We start from the raw sequence: 21,223 nt of genomic DNA, 5'->3' as shown, positions 1-21,223 counted from the left end.
ATAATGGAAAGTCTTAACCCATCAGATTGGGGTCTTTAATCATAGCTCAGTGATCAGACATGCCTATTGCACTCTTGCCTTTATTCAATCACACAGGCACTTACAGCTTGGTGGTAACATTTTCAGCCACAGAAAGCTCTACTTGCCACTCCCTAAGCAGAGGGTTAGTGGGCACGTGGCTGCACAAAAACAATGGAAAGGGTATTGCAAAAGAGAAGTTCTAAAAACTTAACAATGAAAGAGGGACCATTTGGACCGTCATACATGTGCTGTCTTTCCTTCTGCTTACAAACCACATTGCCCTTATCTCAGGCATTTCCCCTCAAACGGGGTGGGGAGGTGTTTCTTCAATTTGCGACAAGACGTGGTTTACAAAATGTCTTTTATTGTCATACATAATTTCCAATAACAGAAGGGATAAATTGCACAAGATTTTTTTCTTCTCATGTGGAACTACAATGACAAGAAACAAGCCAACTGAGGTGTTCAAACAATCACAGGATAAAATGCGACACCCTCATTACAGGAATACATCTGGAAGTTGTAAAAATAAACGTGTCATTCAAAAACTATTTAAGTGGCTTCCTTTAACCCTGAAGTTCCAGTGTACTGAAATGATTACACCGCAGATTACTGTGTGCATAACATGCATCTGTTACATGCCAAGTGAACACCAGGACAACAAGGCCAGGAGTGTAATGAAGGGTTTATTGGAATAGGCACAGGTTTGTCAACTGAACAGCAGCAAGGAAGAAAAAGGGGGGGAAGTTTCCCACATTTGCTGTCAGCAGCCACTGATTTCAATGAACAGCTGCTAGATAGAAAGTACACAGAACCTGCTAACAGCAATTACATGTAATTCAATAGCCACACCCAATATTTAATTGCCTTCACTACCCCTGAATGTACAACTTTGGGTTTTTACAGGGTGGAAAAATGGGGAAGACAAAAAAAAAAAAAAGCTTTGCAAAATAAAAGTATTGTGGGCCCAACCAATAAAAAGGGGGGAGGGTAATCACCACAACCAGAATTGGCTGCAGCAGTTTTCTACATTGTACATTATAATACACAACACATCAGTTGCAAAAACTGGTGGTTCAAATTTTTCTATTTAAATATGAGAAAAATTTCAAGTCCTTGACATAAGTGTCCTGTAATTACTTATGTGCATTTTCTATATATATATATTTTTTAAATTTTAGCATGAAGTGAAACCATTAATACTTCTCTACAGCAGTAACCGCACACCCAAAAAAAGTTAACGACCTCAACATAAAAAAAAAAAAAATTAAAACAAAAAAGGAGTTTCCCAAAGCTGCAGCGTGAAGAAACTAAAAACTTTATTTCCGTTACACATGGATGGACTCTTTGCTATAGGAAATCCACGTGGAGCGATTAGGAATGGAGACGTGTAAAAAGGGTTGTTCGGGGAAAGATGTGTGCTGCACTGCACCAGTTAGTTGGTCTCCTCTGGTTCACCGCCATCGTTGCCTTCAGTGGTGTCCGACGTCCATAACTTAAAGAAAAAATAAAGTTGTCCATGATTACAACAGTGCAAGGATCATTCACATATTTGCCCTTGCAGTTGAACTACTAGAACAGAAGTCCAAGAATTTCAAACATGACAACCATAGTGTTAAAAAAAAAAAAAAAAAACTTACTGTTAAGTTGTCTCTAAGTAGCTGCATGATAAGAGTGCTATCTTTGTAGGAGTCTTCATTAAGGGTGTCTAGTTCTGCGATGGCTTCATCAAATGCCTATCAAGAGAAATGCCAAATATTTTAGCAATACTTTGTCAAAATGAGGGGAAAAAACAAAAAACTAAGGATTTGTACAAACTAAATCTGGGACAAATACATTCAGAAAGCTGGTCTTTATGCTTGACAATTCCACCCCCCCACCCCCCCCCCCAGTCATAAATGGATATTTCAGCAGTTTGGAGTTCTCCCTGTGCCTGCGTGGATTTTATTCCTTAAAGCGGGGTTCAAACCACAATTAGCATTTTTTTACATGCATGTCCTTTCATCATGCGTTTTTATAATAAAAATCCAGTCACTTACTATTTTACAATCCGCCGCCGCTCCGCATAGTTTTATAAAACCATCTTTTTTGAATAACTATGTCCACACCGTTGTCATTTTGCTTGTGGGCATTGTGAAGCCCACAGGCACTTACTTCCTGGAAGTCTTTGATGGGGAGTGAGAATTGGGTAGAGCACTGCATCCTGGGAAATGACACATTTCCCTGGAGCATTAGAGGGAGATGTCAGAATCCTAGGTGATTCCAAAGATTTTGTGGGACCGCATAGCAACAGGCATTTCCAGAGGAGTAAAATTGTTTTTTTTTTAGGTCTAATGAGCACAATAATGAAAAAAATAATAATTTGGGGATGGAAACTCCACTTAAAAATACCCCACAGACAAGCCGATATGTTAACTGGCTTTTTTCTAAATTGGCCCTAGTCTTTGTATGAATGATATTTAGACCTTTCACACTGGGGCTGACCCACTGTAAAGTGCCGCTTTTCGGTGGTAGCGGGGCATTTTTAGCCCCAAAGAAGGGGGTTAACAGCGCCTGTGTCAGCACTGCCAAAGCTCTTTGGCAGCACTGTTCATTCATTTCAATGGGCAGGGCAGTTTGGGAGCGTTGTATACGGCACTCCTGAACCACCGCAAAGATGCTGCTTGCAGGACTTTACAGAATGTCCCACAAGCGCACCGCCCCAGTGTGAAAAGCCACACTGAAATTACTGAATGAATACCACCTCAGTGTGAAAGGGGTTTTAGGGAACCCAGTAAGCTTCTTGAGAGCAGGGACTAATGTAAATGTATAATATATGTAAAGGGCTGCGTGCTATACAAAGTACCTGTAATAAACAGAAGATAAAGTGAAAGTGTCCCCCCCCCCCCCCCCCATCTATACTGCTAACCATTACATGAAAGATCGATTTTAAAGATGAATAGGGCCTGCTCGAGAAAAATAAGCATCAGTGTTACGAAGATTGTGATGTGACATAGGGGGTTAGAGAAGGGAACCGGTGTGCAGCGTGCGACACGTATACACAGTCTTCCACTTCTAGTATAAATCAGAGACTTGACAGGGTCTTCAATGCATTAAAGAACTCCTGGAAAATATTGTATTCATGCCTGATACTACAGGCAGCACACTTTCCAACACTGCAACTGACAATACCGGCTGAGTACATGCATATCATTATACGAGCCTCAAAAAATGAAGTGTTCGAATGAGAGCACTTCAACTGCAAAACTCAAGACCTGCAAGCCTGTGAAAAATTCCTAAGGGGTTAAAATAAGTTAGAATAAAATATTTGCAGGTCAGTACTTACAGTCTTTGCTAGTGAACAAGCCTTTTCTGGGCTATTAAGAATTTCATAATAGAAAACGGAAAAATTTAGGGCTAAGCCCAAGCGGATAGGGTGGGTTGGCTGCATTTTCTCCTTGCTGATGTTAAATGCTTCTTGATAAGCTTGTTGTGAGAGTTCTATTGTCTCTGTAAAGGAAAAAAACAAACAAAGCAGTTACAGCATGATACAGAAAGAGTATTTCACATTGTAATTGATATGAGCAAGCTTGGAAATGGCTCATTGAGCCTCCAGTAAAAAGCAGCTAGGAAACAAAAGCCACCCACACACCCTCTCCCCAGTCTAGCAATGTCTAAGGTGCTAAAGAAGAGCATAGATCATCCAAGCAAATTGTCAAAGTAATGCTAGCTTCTTTCATAACCCAAATCCCCTAAAACAAAATTCTGGGCAACAGGTAATTCAGTCAATTCCACGCCATTTAACACCATGTGAGGTTTTGCTATAAACTGTACCATGATCATCTTTTAGAAAATAGAGTCAAAGCCATACATCTTGATACCATTCAAGTGCACTGCAGTAGTGTTAAAGCAGGTGTATCCAATCCAGGCAGAAACAGATTGGTAATGGAGGTGCTATTACCTATTTCACAGTTGGCTTTTTGCACATTCCAATTTATGTTTATTAGCAACATTAAGATTAAGTAATAACCGTCCATTTTACCGTACTGCGATACGGTCTATATTACAGTACTGTATATGCTTTCTGCTACTGCAAAAATGTATAGAATGTACTGCATATCCTGTTATACTGTTTTATCTCTTGAATAAACTATTATTCTGGAAAAAAAAGAAACAGATTGGTAAGAGTCTGGGAACCCCCCCCCCCCCCCCCCAATATCAGGTCACAATATGGTATGAAATCAGCTTGCTAAAGCACAAGTAAAGCCAAGGACAAACCACATCCAAGGCAAACAGTGCTCACATGGTTCAACTGCATGAGGCAAGTCACCCTTGTCCTGGCAAGCACTGTTACTGGGGGAATTGGAAGGTGAATTTTTCCTTTCAAACCACTTTAAACACTACAGGGAGCTTGTGCAGCAGGCGTCTTACGGCCTCAAGAATGGACTCTTATTCTCCTATGATGGACTGGTAATTCAAGCGAGGAAGTTATTTGCTAGACTGGAAAGCAGTATAGCAAGTCCAAGGATGGACAGTGTTTGTTCCAGGCCAGCAGAATGTTGTGTTGGAGGGGTCTTGAGTGGAACAGCTTTCAGCAAGGCAACCATAAGGCCTAGGAATCTCATGGAGCAGGGTGCTAAAGGACACCTCATTTGTCAGAAAGAGAACCTTTGCCTAGGCCAGGTTTAAAATAAGGCCTTAGATATTCCAGACACCGGGAAGGCAGGAGGGCAAACTTTATTTTGGTAAATCAAAAAAGTACCTGGTACCATTGTGGACACTCTGGACACATTGGACATGCCAAAAATGGCACAGAAACAAATTGTACCGGTTTGCCTCCTACTGCAAAGTGTAGAAAACACTGAGGTAGGTAAATGGCAGGTATTCAGCTTAACTTGGAGGGGCCTTCCACTGAAGACAGACCCCGCCTCGTGATTTCTGAATTTGTCAAGTGCCACACCACTGATACCCTTCTTCAAAAGGTTATACAGGCAAGGCATCTTTACAAGCCATTTTAGCCACTTGACCACCAGGCACGTGAACCCACTTAATAACCAGACCAATTTTCAGCTTTTGGTGCTCTCACAACTTGAATGACAATTACTCAGTCATACAACATTTTACCCATATGAAATTTTCGTCCTTTTTTCCCCCACATTAATAGAGCTCTCTTTTGGTGGTCTTTTTTTTTTTTTTTAATCCACTTTATTTTCTTTTGGTGGTATTTAATAACCGTTGGGGTTTTTATTTTTTGTGCTATAAGAGAAAAAAGACTGAAAATTATGTAAAAAAAAAAAAAAAAAAAAAAAAAAATGAATTTCTTTGTTTGTTATAAAATGTAACAAATTTAGTAATTTTTTTTTCATTCTTTTGCATAATGTGAAGGATGAAGGTACACTGAGTAAATAGATACCCAACATGTCACCCTTCAAAATTGCACACGCTCGTGGAATGGCACCAAACTTCGCTACTTAAAAATCCCCATAGGCGATGTTGCGGGGTATTGCAGAATAGTGTGGGGTATTGCAGAATAGTGCGGGGTATTGCAGAGTATGTGCAGGGATAGCTGAGCATGTAGGGATGGATGGCTGGATCTGTGACTGCATTTGTCACAGATCCAGCCCACAGCACTCGTGCTGCATCCGCTCTCTCCCCTCACACTGTACCGTTCAGTACAGAGAGGGGAGGGAGGAACCGGTGTCATCACGACGCCAGTTTGTTTACAAGTGATCGCGCCGTCATTGGACGGAGCGATCACGTGGTAAACCGCCATCAGCGGCGATTTACCGTGATGCGCCAGGTCCTCCGGACCCAGCAGTCACAGACATTCCCGTGTGCGCGCCCCATGGGTGACAGCGATATGCAGTGATGGTGGGAATTCATGGATACTTATGGGTGGCACTGATAAGCATCACTGGCAGCTGCCTGGGCACCGATTGGCATTTCCCTGGTGGTATGGTGTAGCATACCTGGTGGTCCATGGCAGACCCCCGTCGGGAGAGAGCAGATAGGCTCTACTCATGATTATCAGATGCGAGTGAGGAAAAGCCGATCGGCGGCTCTTCCTGTTTACAAAGTGATCAACTGATTGGACACGGCTGATCACATGGTAAAGAGCCGTGACATACCGCACCAAACGCTGCGATGCATGCGGCAGCCGTTATCCTGCTGGACGTCATATGCCGCCCGGTCAGGATAACTGAACCACCACCTAGAATTCTGCTATAGGTTGGGCAGGAAGTGGTTAAAAATTAACATTTAAAGAGAGTTGGTTTAAATCAAATCCACCCTGCCTACAGGTCACCAGTTTAGCGTTAAGAGGTGGTCTGGTGCAAAAATGATTGCTCTTGCGCCATGCTGTGTGACATGTATATTGCAATCGTAAATCAGAAGAAAAAAAAAAAAAAAAAAAGTATAGCAAGTAGCGGAAATATGAGACGAATATCTACAGTAGGTGTACAGCAAGTCTAAAAATAAAAAATAAAAAAATAGATATATAGATCTATCTGTTTTACTTTTCCAAGTTGCTGCTCCCTCACCTGTCATGATGGGGATACGGCTGGAGGGGTCTTTAGGGCCTGGTAACCTCAATGGAGCACAGCCCTGGACCTGTAAAGTAACCCTGTGGCCAACTACATACATTGCACCAATTACCAAGGTGACTGCCCAAACAAGATCCACTGCTTAAACATAATAGGCTGTCCCCACACCGATCTGGATGCACGTCTATTGTTGGGTTATAGGGGTACACTCAAGATAGGCATTTAGGTCACCTTCAGTGACTTCCAAAAATACTCACCAGTTCTCTCAGGCTCAGTCGCCACCTCTGAAAGGTACCGGTAATAGTCCCCTTTCATCTTCAGGTAAAATACTTTACACTCTGGTTGTGTGGCTTTAGGAATCAAGTACTCCTTAAGCAGATTCTAAAAAGGAAAAAAAAAAAAAAAAAAAAAAAGTTACCACAACACAAACCTTAAAACCTGGAAGTATCTTGCAAAATTTTTTCAGTGCCTCATCCAACCAAGTTCACCATATCCCCCCCACCTTCAAGAGTTTTTCCTACATGCAAGTCTTATTTATACACTTGATGGCACACTTACTTTCCAATGACCTATAATCCAGTCACTTGAGGTCAATAGAATTTAAGTGTTTTGCACAGGCAAGACAACCAAGTACACTAGCGAGACAAAAGTTACACAAAAACTCCTAAAGTCCAAAAAAAAAAAAACAGAGGGCAAATGACTAGTTACAGTATCTTCCATGTCTTGTCCTGCCACCTTGGTATGCATCATTAACATTTCTAGACAGGCCCTAAATATTTGTTCTTCAACTTATGAAGCAACCCATACCTCCATCATGGTAGGGGTACCCCATCACCTGTTACATTCCCCAGCATGACCCACATTATACAATTGCCCAAAAATAAGTTCTTTCAGTGACATCTGCATTTTTTTTTGGACAATTCATGCAAGGAGCAGGGCAATTCAAGGCAAGCACCTGGGAGAATCACTTCAGCTTGGGGGGGGGGGATTAATGCACGCAGTAGTTTTTGGCTTGTTCAGATTATATAGTGTTATGAGGGGAATGTCAAAACTGAAGCAGCCAGAATCTGGAATGAATGAAAACTTATATAGCGCAACACATGCAAACTTAATCGCCTCTGGGCGCTTGTTGTTCCTGTCTCCTTTGGTATCAAAAGAGATGAGTTTTGATCTTTCTCCTGAACGCCAAGTGGTTCTCCTCCAACCGAATGCTGGTTGGTAAAGCGTTCCATAGTCTAGGCCCTTGGACCGCGAATCTCCTTTAGACTTGTAGTTGGCTTTCGGTATCTGGAGGAGATTTTGATTGGTGGATCGCAGAATGCGATTGGGATTATGAGCTTTTATTTTTTCGCATAGATAATGGGGAGCATTCCCATAGATACCTCTATGCGTTAGACAGAGTGCTTTAAAAGTGATTCCGTCTTTTACTGGCAACCAGTGAAGGGCTCTCAGTGAGGGTGAGATTGATTCCCAAGGTTTTTTCCCAGTCACAAGTCTAGCGGCCGTATTTTGAACGACTTGTAGACGAGCGATTTGGTACTTGGGGAGTCCGAGGTAAAGGGCATTTGCATAGTCCAGTCTGGAGTTGACAATTGATCCCACCACGACCGCTATGTCTTCTTTGGGAATAAAAGGAGTAAGTCTGCGTAGTAGGCGCAGCAGATGTGAGATCCGCTGACTACTGACCCTATTTGTGCGTCCATTGTCATGTGAGAGTCGAAGATGACCCCAAGACTTTTGACTTTGGCGCTAGGGGTGATGATTTTGCCCAGAATGGGCAGGGGGGTCAAAGTTGTTGCAGGTTGATTCAAACGTTTGGCGTGAAACAGGAGAAGTTCTGTTTTCGCTCCGTTGAGTTTAAGATAACTCTTTGTCATCCAGTTATCTATCAAAGAGAGGCATGTCTCTAGATTGAGGTGATGATCCTTTTTATTGCAAATGCAGAAATATAGTTGCGTGTCGTCTGCATATGAGTGGTAGAGCAGTTTTTGACTGCTAATAATCTCAAAACGAGGGCGAAGATAGATGTTGAACAGCTGTGCATTGCATCTCATTTCAAAGCTGAACAAGGCGACGAGTGGGGCGTTAACCTTATTGCAGGAAAGGCATTTAAAGCGGAGTTCGACACAATTTCACTTTTTATATATAAATACCCCTGTAATACACAAGCTTAATGTATTCTTTGAAAGTTAGTCTGTAAACCAAGGTCCGTTTTGTTTGGTTATTACAGCATTTAGACATTTTATAAAATAGAAATTGACTGGGGCCATCTTTCTTAAGTGTGGGCATCATGAAGCCAGACTGCATGACTTCCTGGATTTCAGCCTTGCAGATCTTGCACATGCTCAGTGCTGCACAAGCAGTGTAATAGGTTTCCGATCAGGTTTCAGCACCTGTACTGTCCAAGTCACATGATTCTTCGAGACTGGGGAGTGCACAGACTCTTGGAAAGTTACACCCACTATATTCCCAGGAGTCTGTGTGGTGTAGGTTAAGCACCTAGGTGCAGGAAGAGGGAAGATTAACTATTCTGCCTAGCAACAACACTTTGAAGGCATCTAAAAAAAAAAAAAAAAAAAAAATTTTTCTTAAAGGACTGACATTTTTTTAAAACTACTGTAATGTAATGTTATATTTATGGGTGGAACTCCACTTTAAGGCCTCCCCCCAAAAGTAAAAATCACACACCAGCCTTTAGAACCAACCACTTTAAACTACTCATCTATCTATGGGGCTTGGTAAAAACAGATTTACCCAGACCTCTACTCCTGGAGTGCCCTACAATGCTAGAACAGACCCAAAGTATCTTGTTCCCCATGCACCTGCAGTCTCAGGTCAAAGACTGATGCAGGAACAATAGCCCTGCACTGGAGACAAGGATGCCAAGAGTCCAATGCCAGAGGGTTAGGAAGGGCCATCTTGGCAGAAAAGAGAATTGGCAAGTTAAAGCCGATTTTCCTGTCACTTTTAGACCTTTTACACTGGGGCGGGAGCAGCGTCAGCAGTAAAGCGCTGATATTTTTAGTTTTGAAGTGCCATTCGACCGCTAGGATGGTTTTACCCCTGCTAGCGGCCAAGAAAGGGTTAAAACCACCTGCAACGCGCCTCTGCAGGAGGCGCATTGCCGGCGGTATCCATTGATTTCAATGGGCAGGAGCAGTGAAGGAGCAGTATACACAGCGCTCCAAAGATGCGGCCAACTGGACTTTTACCGCCCTGCTTGCACACCGCGCCAGTGTGAAAGCCTTCAGGCTTTCACACTGGAGAAAACAGCGGCTGTTTAGGGTCGGTTTGCAGGTGCCATTAACGCAATATCGCCTACAAACCGCTCCAGTGTGAAAGGGGTCTAAAATGGTGAGTTTGGACAAAGCTGGGGAAACCTCAGGCAGAAACCAGTATCACAGTTTGAGCATCTACTTTCAGACTTTTGTTATGCATTTGTGCGTATAAGTGTTCACGCATTTTTACGCATATGTGCTTATGCATTTTCATGCGCACTTTCGTACAAATGTACAAAAACTCATTCATGTTCTGCACAGTATGTTAAAATGGCCATTTGTGCGCATGAGCAAATTACTGACCAAAAAGCGGTTTCCCCATATTTTTTTTACTGAAGAACACACCTGTGTGAAAATTAATGGGCTGTACATTAGCTCAGAAAAAACAAAAAAACACCTGTAATGAGCCTTTTCAAACTGCAGTATGCAAGAGGCCAAAAACCAATAGCCCTGTCACCGCAGATCAGTGAGCCCTGGTAGGTTGTCTTGCTACCGACTATTGTACAGGACGTTTGACACGTACCAGACAGCTCACACATTACACCCTCCTGTCCAGGCCAAGAAACTGCAATAGAATACAGGATCTCCCTAGCAGCCATTTAACCACTTAAGACCCGGACCAAAATGGCTCCCAAAACAAAATTGGCGTCCTTTTTTCCCCCCACAAATAGAGCTTTCTTTTGGTGGCATTTTATCACCTCTGCGGGTTTTATTTTTTGCGCTATAAACAAAAATAGACCGACAATTTTGAAAAAAAAAATTAATATTTTTTACTTTTTGCTATAATACATATCCCCCAAAAAAATATATATTATATATATATATATATATATATATATATATATATATATATATATATATATATATATATATATATATATATATATATATATATATATATATATAAAAATCTCAGTTTAGGCCGATACGTATTCTACCTATTTTTTTGAAAAAAAAAAAAGAAAGTCGCAATAAGCATTTATCGGGTGGTTTGCGCAAAATGTATAGCGTTTACAAAATAGGGGATAGTTTTATTGCATTTTTATTATTTTTTTTACTAATGGCGGCGATCAGCGATTTTTTTCATGACTGCGACATTATGGCGGACACTTCGGACAATTTTGACACATTTTTGGGACCATTGTCATTTTCACAGCAAAAAATGCATCTAAAATGCAATGTTTATTGTGAAAATGACAATTGCCGTTTGGGAGTTAACCACAGGGGGCGCTGATGGGGTTATGTGTGACCTGAACTGTGTTTACAACTGTAGGGGGGTGTGGCTTTAGGTGTGACGTTATCAATTGTGTCCCCCTATAAAAGGGATCACATGATCGATGATGCCGCCACAGTGAAGAACGGGGAAGCTGTGTTTACACACAGCTGTCCGTGTTCCTCAGCTCCGGGGACCCGATCGCAGGACTCCAGCGGCGATCGGGTCCCGCAGTTTTGGACCGGGTCGCGGGCACGCGCCTGCGACCCACGGCTGGACAATAGCACAGCACGTACCTGTATGTGCATGTGCCCAGCCGTGCCATTCTGCTGACGTATATGTGCAGGAGGCGGTCCTTAAGTGGTTAACAAAAAAAGTCCACAGACAATTTGTAGAATTCAATAACGTTGCCGTTAATCCCTCTTGTTAATGTATTTATTAAATCAAATTCATGAAGCGTTTGACTTATTACAGTTACTTAAACGCTTCCTGCACACCAATATACGTCAGCAGAATGGCATTGCCAGGCAAATGGGCGTACCTGTACATCCCTTTGAATTTGCCGCCTAGCTGTCGCGTGCCGCCAACAGGGCGAGCCCGCCACAGGAGTGTACTCGTGAGTCCTGCACCCCCCCCCCCCCCGTTATAATCACTCCCTAGGACACACTCAACCCCTTCCCTGCCAATGTCATTTATACAGCAATCAAAGTATTTTAATTCAAGTACAAATTCTAGACGGGCTCATGAATTTAGAGCATTTTGCACCACTTGGCATGCATGAGAGACTTTTGGTAAAAAAAAGTCTGCACAAATCTTTATAAATGCCAGGGAATGTGCCAACCATGCCTAGAGAGGGGCGCAGATATGAAATTTTACACTTAAACTGGAAAGTCAAATCGTTCTGAAGGGCAAGATTGCAATCAAAAAGCAATCTGAACAAAGTGAAATGGTTAACTAAAGCAATGTAGGCACCTTGGAGGTCTGGAACATGAGACACACCCAGTTTCCAGTGTAGTACTCTGCTGCAAGGTTTACTGACATGGTATATCCGCAGCATGCTTGTTTGCAGTACTACAGGCAGCAGGATTTATGCAGCTTCAGCGATTATTGATCCAGCCACATGGCACCACTCCTGCACTGCTCACATGAATGCAGCCAGCACAATGCAGTATTATACAGAGTAGCCAGAACATAGGAGGGAGAAGGGGTTTTTTAGATATTAAATGCCATAATGCATCATTGAGGGGCAATCTCACTAAAAATGTGAAAGTCTGCCATCTTCATCACTTTTTCAAGCTAGGCAACAACTGAACGAGGGCATTTGAAGGATATGTTTAGCTTTAGGGTAGCAGCAACTCTGTGGAGGATCCTGAAAGCTCAGCTATGATGTTCAATGAGCAAATGAGGTGTAGAAATACTACTATCAGGCAGAACACAAAACAAAAGCACCTTACAATATTAAAATGTAAATCTTAAAGAATTGTAGTTTGTTCCATTTTGGTCTACCACGGGAAAGCATTTTTCTACATCTGCTTGATAAGTGTAAAAAGTACCAGTTGGGCCTGACAGAAATCCTCTGCACTCTCATAAAACAATGTCATTAGAAAGTATATTAGCACTACAGAACACCTCTGCATATGTCATGGAGGCGATTTTAGTGTCAACACAGCAAGCAAACATTGTCATCTAGGACAGGAAATGTGTTAATGGATGATCACCATGTGAAAGTAGGTTGGGGAGGGGGGGGGGGGGGGGGGGGGGGGGATTTTCTTTCCTGCAAACATTGGTATCTCTTTATTGATAGCCGGCTTTAGTCAATTATTTTGCAAGTTGAAGCCTCTAAGCAGGATTAACTAGCTTATATTATATACTTCTGACCTAGAAGGGTCACAGTTTAAAATCAACACACACACACACACACACACACACACACACACACACTTGTGAGCAGAGGCTGTTTGGAAAATAGATTAGAACATTACTAAGATAAACCAATTGTGTGGCAAGCTGAATTAAACATGATCTAAACATGGTAAACTGATGCATTATGGGAGCACAAACAGGACCACCACAAGAAGATGACTTACGAAAGAAAAGTAAAAGACAACTGTGTAAGGCCCCTTGGACATGGAGGGAGGGGGACTCTTAGCAGGCTGATAGGTCCATTTACGCTCTGCAGGACACAGCCTGCTGTTCTCTATTGGGGTGTCAGATACAAACTGACCACCTGTCTGCTTCCATACAAATCACTGGATGGATCGTTTGATCCATTTGTCTTTGATGGTCCGGATTGGACGCCGGTGGGTGTCAGACATGTCCGACATCTGCCGCTCCATGCACAGCAATGGATGGTCCAATCCAGTTCATCTGAAAAAACTGATCTGAGCGTGAAAGGGGTCTTACAGGTACTGTATGTGCAATTTCCACTTCTCGATCACGTGCATTAAAGTGTTACACCAGACAGCAGGATGGGGAAGTAATAACCCTTAGGTTTTTACTACAGACCCCTTTCACAAAAGTGATCTGCCTTCCCATAGAGAGCAATGGATGGTCTGATGTCAACAGACATGTCTGTTTTGGGCAGATTGGATGCAGGCTGGTGTAAAACAGATGGGGATCCTTTCCGACCGTCCCATAAGGAACAGCGGGCTTCGTCCACTATCAGCCTTGCTGATGCAGAGTGGACACAAATCTGTCATCTGCCTGATCAGCGCACAGATCCCTCGCTGAACGGGTGAATCTGCTGAAAAGGGCCTTAATCTGCAGAATTTTGCAACTGGAAAAAAGTCATTCTGTACAGCTGTGGCTGTTGGCTTATACAAACAGTGATGGGTTGACAGAAGCTACAGACTATGCTGAGGTCTAGCCGGGGAGGGGGATATTAATGAGTACTGGTTTCTGTCACTGTACCTTTAACATTCGTTGTTCCTGAAGAGGTTCCAAGGCCTCAATTACATGGGCGATTTTAGGTCTGGCAGTGGATTCTTACAGCTGAAATCACAGACAACTGCAGCTTCCCAGACTGTACAAAATAATGACGGCCCAACAGGAGCCACGTCTCACCGATCTCCAGCAGTGACCTGTGGCTAGGGACAGATAAGCGTCCATGGACACAATCTGTCAGCCCCCTGGACCAGTCATAGGTCCACGGGAAATTGAATGTAAATACATGTGCAGGTTTGTGAACAGCTGCAGCTTCTGTCAGCCCATCACTGTTTATAAAGCCAACAGCCACAGCTGTACAGAATGACTTTTTTCCCAGCTGCAAAATTCTGCAGATTAAGGCCCTTTTCAGCAGATCCACCTGTTCAGCGAGGGATCTGTGTGCTGATCAGGCAGATTTGTGTCCACTCTGCATCAGCAGGGCTGATAGTGGACGAAGCCCGCTGTTCCTTATGGGGCGGTCGGATGGATCCCCATCTGTTTTACACCAGCCTGCATCCAATCTGCCCAAAACAGACATGTCTGTTGACATCTGCCTACCCATAGAGAGCAATGGATGGTCTGATCACTTTTGTGAAAGGGGCCTTAGACTCCTGTAGAAATCTGCAGGAAATCCTGAATGCGGCCCAATCATTCTATCCAAAACTGCAAAGTTGTGCCTAGACAGATACATACTTTCAAGGATATACAAACCCAGGAACAGGAATTTGATTTACCACAATATCAGTTTGCAAGCAATCCAACACACCTACTTCTGTATGTAATTATGAGGGGGTATTGGTTCAAATCAGGAGAGCAACAAGATGCTGTAATCAGCAAGTAGAGAGGTGCATTACTGGCAGAAATCACCAGGTTGGAGATTGAAAAAAGTCTGAAAGCATGAGATTTTCACATGCTAGCATTTGGGGTTAATCGGAGATATCACTACTTATCAGGACATCATTACTTCAAACAGTGGAATTATACTGAAAATGATTTAGTGATGTGGATGGTACTGTAAAAGGTTATTCCATGATCCTATCCTCATACTTGTCCCCATGCACAGGACAAACTAACAAGTCATAAAATATCAAAATGACAAGGAAAAAATTAAAAATAAATATTCTCATTTCTACAAAAACACTGAATTGGAAAGGAAAAAAGGTTGTGGTCCCACTGTACATACACCTTAAAATTAAATGACTTTAGGGTTCTGAATTGCAAAAATTAATTCTAGGTATGGCATTTTATATGTAGTTATATTGGCCCGGCTTAAACTATGCGTATACCATGCTTGGGGGATACTTCTGGAAGGTGGAATTCGCTGTAGTAGAGAATGTCGCTGTAATAAGGGTGCTTATCTCCAGGGTTCTGTACCAAGTAGCTACCCTGCATTCTGAAGGCAGGAGGTAAGCCACTTGGCAGGGGGCACCACCCAGAGAAAGCCTTACATTTTCTCAATTGTTGCAAAGCATTCGCGGATTGAACAAGGTGGGGAGGTGATGTCACTGCCCCGCCTCTCCACCTTGTTCAATTAGAGAATGCTTTGCAACAATCGAGAAAATGTCAATTATCCAAATGGTGCCTGTGCTGAGAAGCCAATGAGTGCTGCAATGTAGACGCTCAGCATTGGACTTGGAAGCTAGTGCCAATCATGGGAGTAGCGGTTCCCTCTACAGCGATTTCCAGTTTCTAGCAATGTCCCACAAGTATGATATACGCACAAGCTGTAATTATGTAAAAATATGTCATACTTGGAAATCGAAGTCCATGACAATCACTTTGGAAGTAGTGACCAACTAGATTTCCAAGAGTCCACCAGAAAGAAAAGGAAAAAAAAAGGGGAGGGAGGGACTAAAATTTACTTTACTACAATAAGCAAAAGATTGCTTGCTTGTGAAGCCATTCCTATTCTCGGTCAATTCAGGATGACCAACTTACCAAAACCGTCTCACAAACACTCTTGAGCTCGCTCTCTATTTTCTCCCGGTATTCTTTAGTCAACTGCGACTTCTTTTCCGATTCAACCGACTTCGACTCAATACTAGAAATGACCCTCCAAGAAGATCTCCTTGCGCCAACCACATTCTTGTAAGCAACAGAAAGAAGGTTCCTTTCTTCATTGGACAGCTCCGCTCCGCATACTGTTACATCCTTCATGTTGGCTGCCATATCATCATATCGTTCTGCCTGCTCTGCCAGCTTGGCCCTCTGTATCAGATCGGTTCTTTCGGTTTTTTCTGCCATGGCTTTTGTGTGATTTGGTATACACAGGCGATGGAAATAAAATTAGGAAGATCAGAGCTGTGAAGGACTCAAGTGAGGAGTTGTAGTTGGAAACTGACTACAAGCAGGGAACCAAATCTGTAAGATTAAAAGTAAGCTTCATTAAGCAAAGCAGAAAAGAAAAAAAAAATAGCACTTCCAAACTACTTAATAAACTCGTTTAAATATGTTTAGACCTAGCCATCAGTATCTTAGTGGAGTCATGCACATAATATACTAAAGAAAACACATTTGACAATCATACCATAGTGATTATTTTAATCAAATTAAATACCCAGCATTTAAAAGATACAGGACTATTTAGAGCTTCCTTTTCAGCATGTCGAGGACATCTGCATGGAGTTTGTATATTTCCCTGAATTGTTTAGGATATAGGAAGAAACCAAGGAAGCCCAAAGACTTGCTGGTAGGTTTACTGGCCCGAAAAACTGTGCATTATGCATGATAGGGACCTTAGATAGCAAGCTCCTTGAGGGCAGAACCGACGTGACTGTACAGTAGGTAAAACACTGCATACATTGCTGGTATAGAATACCTATAACAAAAAGTTACCTTACAGCATAGCGAGCATTTTAGCACAAAAGCAAACCAGGCTGGAATGGACCAAAAACCTCCAAAAGGTGTCTGCTTGCAAAAAGAGTTAAAGCATGAGTCAGAAGCAGGAGGAGCTCAGAAATTAAACCCGAACTAGAGGAGGGAGCAGAAATGAATCAAGCTGCCCTGCCTTTTGTCTCCAGGCTGCCTGAATCATCTCCGCCCTGCCTGCCTCTCCCTCCACCATTCCTCCCACCCCTCAGGGGAGCCAGGCTTCCCATACCAGCAACACGCAGGGCTGACAGTGCGGGACACACCAAGTCTGCAAAGACAACGGCTGCCATTCTATCGGTCAGTAGACAGGCACCCAAAAATGTACACGTAACCCATATCCATAAGAAAACATGTAATTACACAATGATTTTGTATCACTGCAGAGCCACAAATATGCCTGTGAGCAGATTTCCCCTCACTAATCTATGAAATATAGATATCGGGAATGAACCAGCTAAAAGACCATAGAGATTTGTGATTAGTCAAATAACTTTTGTGACCAGATTGTATCGCTCACACCCCACGTGCGATTTACCTGCAATGCACAGTGCTAACCATCCACTACCAGCGTCAGCCCACGCAGAAAAATCCAACATAAAAACAGTAATGATTGGCAGACTGGAATATTCTGCATGTTGAAGGATTATACAGAGCAGGAATCCCCCCTCCTACCACTGGAGGGAGCGACTAAATCCAGAGATGGAGATCCCCACACATCATCCAGAGGCAGCCATGCAGAAACCAGAGAACTGCCTGTGTCACATATGACAGAAGGCACAAAGTATTCGACTGACAGGCTCACTAATAACATCCTAGTGCAACAGACAAGCTGAGGACAATCTGAAGACTCAGAAACCACAAAATACTATGGGCTTAGATTAAAGGTTTGGCATGCAATCTAAACCTCATAGCCAGAGAAGATTCCAGGGTGTCCTGGCTACCATGACTAGTCCAGCTCTCGAAAATTAAACATATTTCTATTTTCCAAACAGATCAAACAGGGCTGTTAAATGTAAAATGTCTAGGTTTTGGTTAGAGAAGGCAAGAGCTAAGAAACCATCAGAGTGCCTTTCAATCTGTTTTGCCCACCCTGAGGATTTCCCTTCACTTCCTGTCCATGGGACCCAACAGGAAATCTCGCTCACGAGATCAGAACTCCCCAAATCAAAGTCCTTATTTGTCCCTAGTGGAGACTTTCCTATCGCCTTCACTCCATCCTCATTCGGGTACCCCAGACCCCTTTCACATAAGTGCCCTTCATCCAGCCTTGACAGGGTACCCCAGACTGATCACTACATCCTAGGCCACTTTCACATGGGTGCCCTCCTCTATCCTGTCTTAGTAAGGGACCCTAGCCCAATCCTCGGCAGAGTCAGATAAAAATGGTCTTCTACATGGCATCCCTGTAGGTCTGTGCAATTCCCAAAAGTGGAATATGCGCCTGCTCACATCCAGACCATAAAGAGACACCTACAGATATTACATAGATCAGACTTTATTGTATAAGGGAAAACACCCATTTAAACATTTGTAGAATATTGGTTTGTCAGATTTGGGCTGAAAATTTCTGATACTGCTTTGTAATCCCCCCCAATATCACTACTGTTGGAAGCCAATTTGATCCAACCAACTAGAAAATCCACTAACCCCCCTAAGAAGAAAAATTGTATTGGTATATGGGAGCTCTCCTCTGGTGACACCACTAAGGTGTTGGATCTTCCTGTAACTTCCTGTCTAGGCAGCAGTGGTTACCATGGGGGGGGGGGGGGGGTGTAAGAAAACACTTCAAACAGAACTGCAAACCTGAAAGGGGAGCTAGAACATTATTTAATCCAAAGCCAAGAATGCAAGATATAGCAGCTTACCAATTAGATCGGCATTTGCTCTCACCTCCCCACAATTTTTTTCACCTGGTGATCTGACCAGTAACATCTCCTGCATTAGAGTGCCCCACCTTTGACAGCAGCAGTGTCAGTCTGTTGGGGGGGGGCAGGCGCAACTACTAACAAATGTAGACACCAGCAAATGGAAAATGAACTCACACTTTATAATCAGTTATGGCAAAAAGTTTTGTTTTCCCTTTTGGGATTTAAAGGTTTTACACAAATAAAAGCCGATCATTGTAAGCATCCCCAGTGATAAAAAGGTATCTCATCCCTCTGCATGGCAGCTCGTTCTTTTGAAAGACAGACTAACTGGATCACAACATGAAAATTAGACTAAACGCAGCCATCACATCCAAGAATTGGTAAGGTGATATATATGAAAGATTTTCTTATAAGGTTTACTCCTGCTTCAGCCATTTGCTGCCCATGTAACAGGAAAACCTGATCTCTTCATACACCTCCATTAGTCTCAGACCCCCTCTCGCCATACACCTCCATTAGCCCAAGGCCGGCCATACATTATACAATTTCCTTTAATATTAACCATCAACTATGTAGTAGAAGGGCCTGCCTGGTTGCATACAAAATTGAAAGTGTTTAGGCGTGATCTCATATGGTTTTGGTAAATCTAAAAGGAAAGTTGAAGAAGAATGTATGGCCAGCTTAAGAGCCCCCTCTCTCTCCACACCCCCCCCCCCATTAGTCTCAGGGCTCTCTCCATACACCCCCCATTAGTCTCAGAGCTATCTCCATACACCCCCCATTAGTCTCAGGGCTCTCTCCATACACCCCCCATTAGTCTCAGAGCTCTCTCTCCATACACCCCCCATTAGTCTCAGGGCTCTCTCCATACACCCCCCCCCATTAGCCTCAGGGCTCTCTCCATACACCCCCCCCCCATTAGCCTCAGGGCTCTCTCCATACACCCCCCCCCATTAGCCTCAGGGCTCTCTCCATACACCCCCCCCCATTAGTCTCAGGGCTCTCTCCATACACCCCCCATTAGTCTCAGAGCTCTCTCTCCATACACCCCCCATTAGTCTCAGAGCTCTCTCCATACACCCCCCATTAGTCTCAGGGCTCTCTCCATACACCCCCCCATTAGTCTCAGGGCTCTCTCCATACACCCCCCCATTAGCCTCAGGGCTCTCTCCATACACCCCCCCCCATTAGCCTCAGGGCTCTCTCCATACACCCCCCCCCCATTAGCCTCAGGGCTCTCTCCATACACCCCCCATTAGTCTCAGAGCTCTCTCTCTCTCTCCATACACCCCCCATTAGTCTCAGAGCTCTCTCTCCATACACCCCCCATTAGTCTCAGAGCTCTCTCTCCATACACCCCCCATTAGTCTCAGAGCTCTCTCTCCATACACCCCCCATTAGTCTCAGAGCTCTCTGGGCATGTACCCCAACATTAGTCTCAGAGCTCTCTCTCCATACACACCCCATTAGTCTCAGTGGTGTCGCTCTCTCTTTATACACCCCCCATTAGTCTCAGAGGTGTGTCTCTCTCCATACACCCCCCATTAGTCTCAGAGCCATCTCTCTCTCTCCATACACCTCCATTAGTCTCAGAGCCATCTCAGTCTCCAGCACAGGAAGGTGTCATGGGGACCCCATCGGAGGGGGGGGTGGGGGATGGGTGGATATGTGCAGCACATTGTAGTGGAATATAGAGCTTAGCAATGATGACACATCCATCCAGAAGAGGGCCCTATGAGGGCACACAGTTCTATATATCCTCAGTGAGGAGGGGGGGGGGGCTTCCCACATTGGCCCCCGGCCTAGGCGGCCATTGATGGTTATCAGACACAATGGCCGTGTGTCCTGGAAGGCCAAGGTGCTCTTATATAATCTGCCCCCTGTCCACAAGGAGTATCCGGAACGGTGTGAGCACATTCGGCCATTACACGGGCACCATGTCCGGTCACAGCTTAGAGGCGGCGGTAATGGCGTCTGGCGCACGCACACAGCGGCGAGGTATAAGGCGTGCCGCTCCCACCGCAGAGCCACGAAGGAACGGGGAATGGAGGGAGGCCGTGCTGACAAACTCACCTGGTGGGCGCTCCTTGCCGTGTGAGCCGCTGGCCGGCGCTGTGAGGAAAAGACAGAGGACAGGATGGAACCACACCACACACACAGCGTACAAGAAATCCTCCTGGCTCTACCTAACCCAATTACCAGGCGTTGGCAAAAGGGGCGTGAGAGTAAAGAGGCCTCCGCCAATCACCACCGAGGTGGACACCCGCCAATTCCGTGTTCCTTCAGCCCCGTGAGCCAATGAGAACTTAGCGCGGGAGCTGAGGGATGGGCTAAAAGGGGCTGGGTTAGGTTGAAGGACAAGGCTTGGGTGCACGGGGTTTCCTCCAATGGAGTGCAGGGTGGAATGACGTCACTGTTGCTGTGGGAACAGAGTTGCAGCGTTTTTTATAGTTCTGGCTCCTCATGTTTAGAAGGCAGGGCGTGGTGCGGGTTTCCTGCAGCGGAGGTGCTGCACCGCAGGCGGGG

General features: G+C 44.0%; 1 protein-coding gene across 2 annotated transcripts; it reads right to left on the bottom strand.

Moving 5' to 3' along the window:
- Nucleotides 1–365: 365 nt before the first annotated feature.
- Nucleotides 366–20,895, bottom strand: YWHAQ (tyrosine 3-monooxygenase/tryptophan 5-monooxygenase activation protein theta). 2 transcript variants are annotated; one of them, XM_040348620.1, is made up of 6 exons: nt 20,771–20,895; nt 15,897–16,319; nt 6,800–6,923; nt 3,347–3,510; nt 1,662–1,757; nt 366–1,516 (listed from the first exon to the last, which is right to left on the bottom strand). In XM_040348620.1, the coding sequence occupies exons 2-6, from the start codon at nt 16,200–16,202 to the stop codon at nt 1,457–1,459; spliced, it is 750 nt and encodes a 249-aa protein (XP_040204554.1). In that variant the 5' UTR covers nt 16,203–16,319; nt 20,771–20,895; the 3' UTR covers nt 366–1,456. The 2 variants fall into 2 exon arrangements, with proteins under 2 accessions (XP_040204554.1, XP_040204555.1); XM_040348621.1 differs by lacking the exon at nt 20,771–20,895 and adding an exon at nt 16,794–16,818.
- Between the last annotated feature and the right edge of the window lie 328 nt (nt 20,896–21,223).

The sequence above is a fragment of the Rana temporaria genome, chromosome 4 (assembly GCF_905171775.1).
Source record: "Rana temporaria chromosome 4, aRanTem1.1, whole genome shotgun sequence".
NCBI classification, from domain to species: Eukaryota; Metazoa; Chordata; class Amphibia; order Anura; family Ranidae; genus Rana; species Rana temporaria.
The sequence above is the reverse complement of the archived record's forward strand: the minus strand, read 5'-3'. Positions and strand labels throughout refer to the sequence as shown.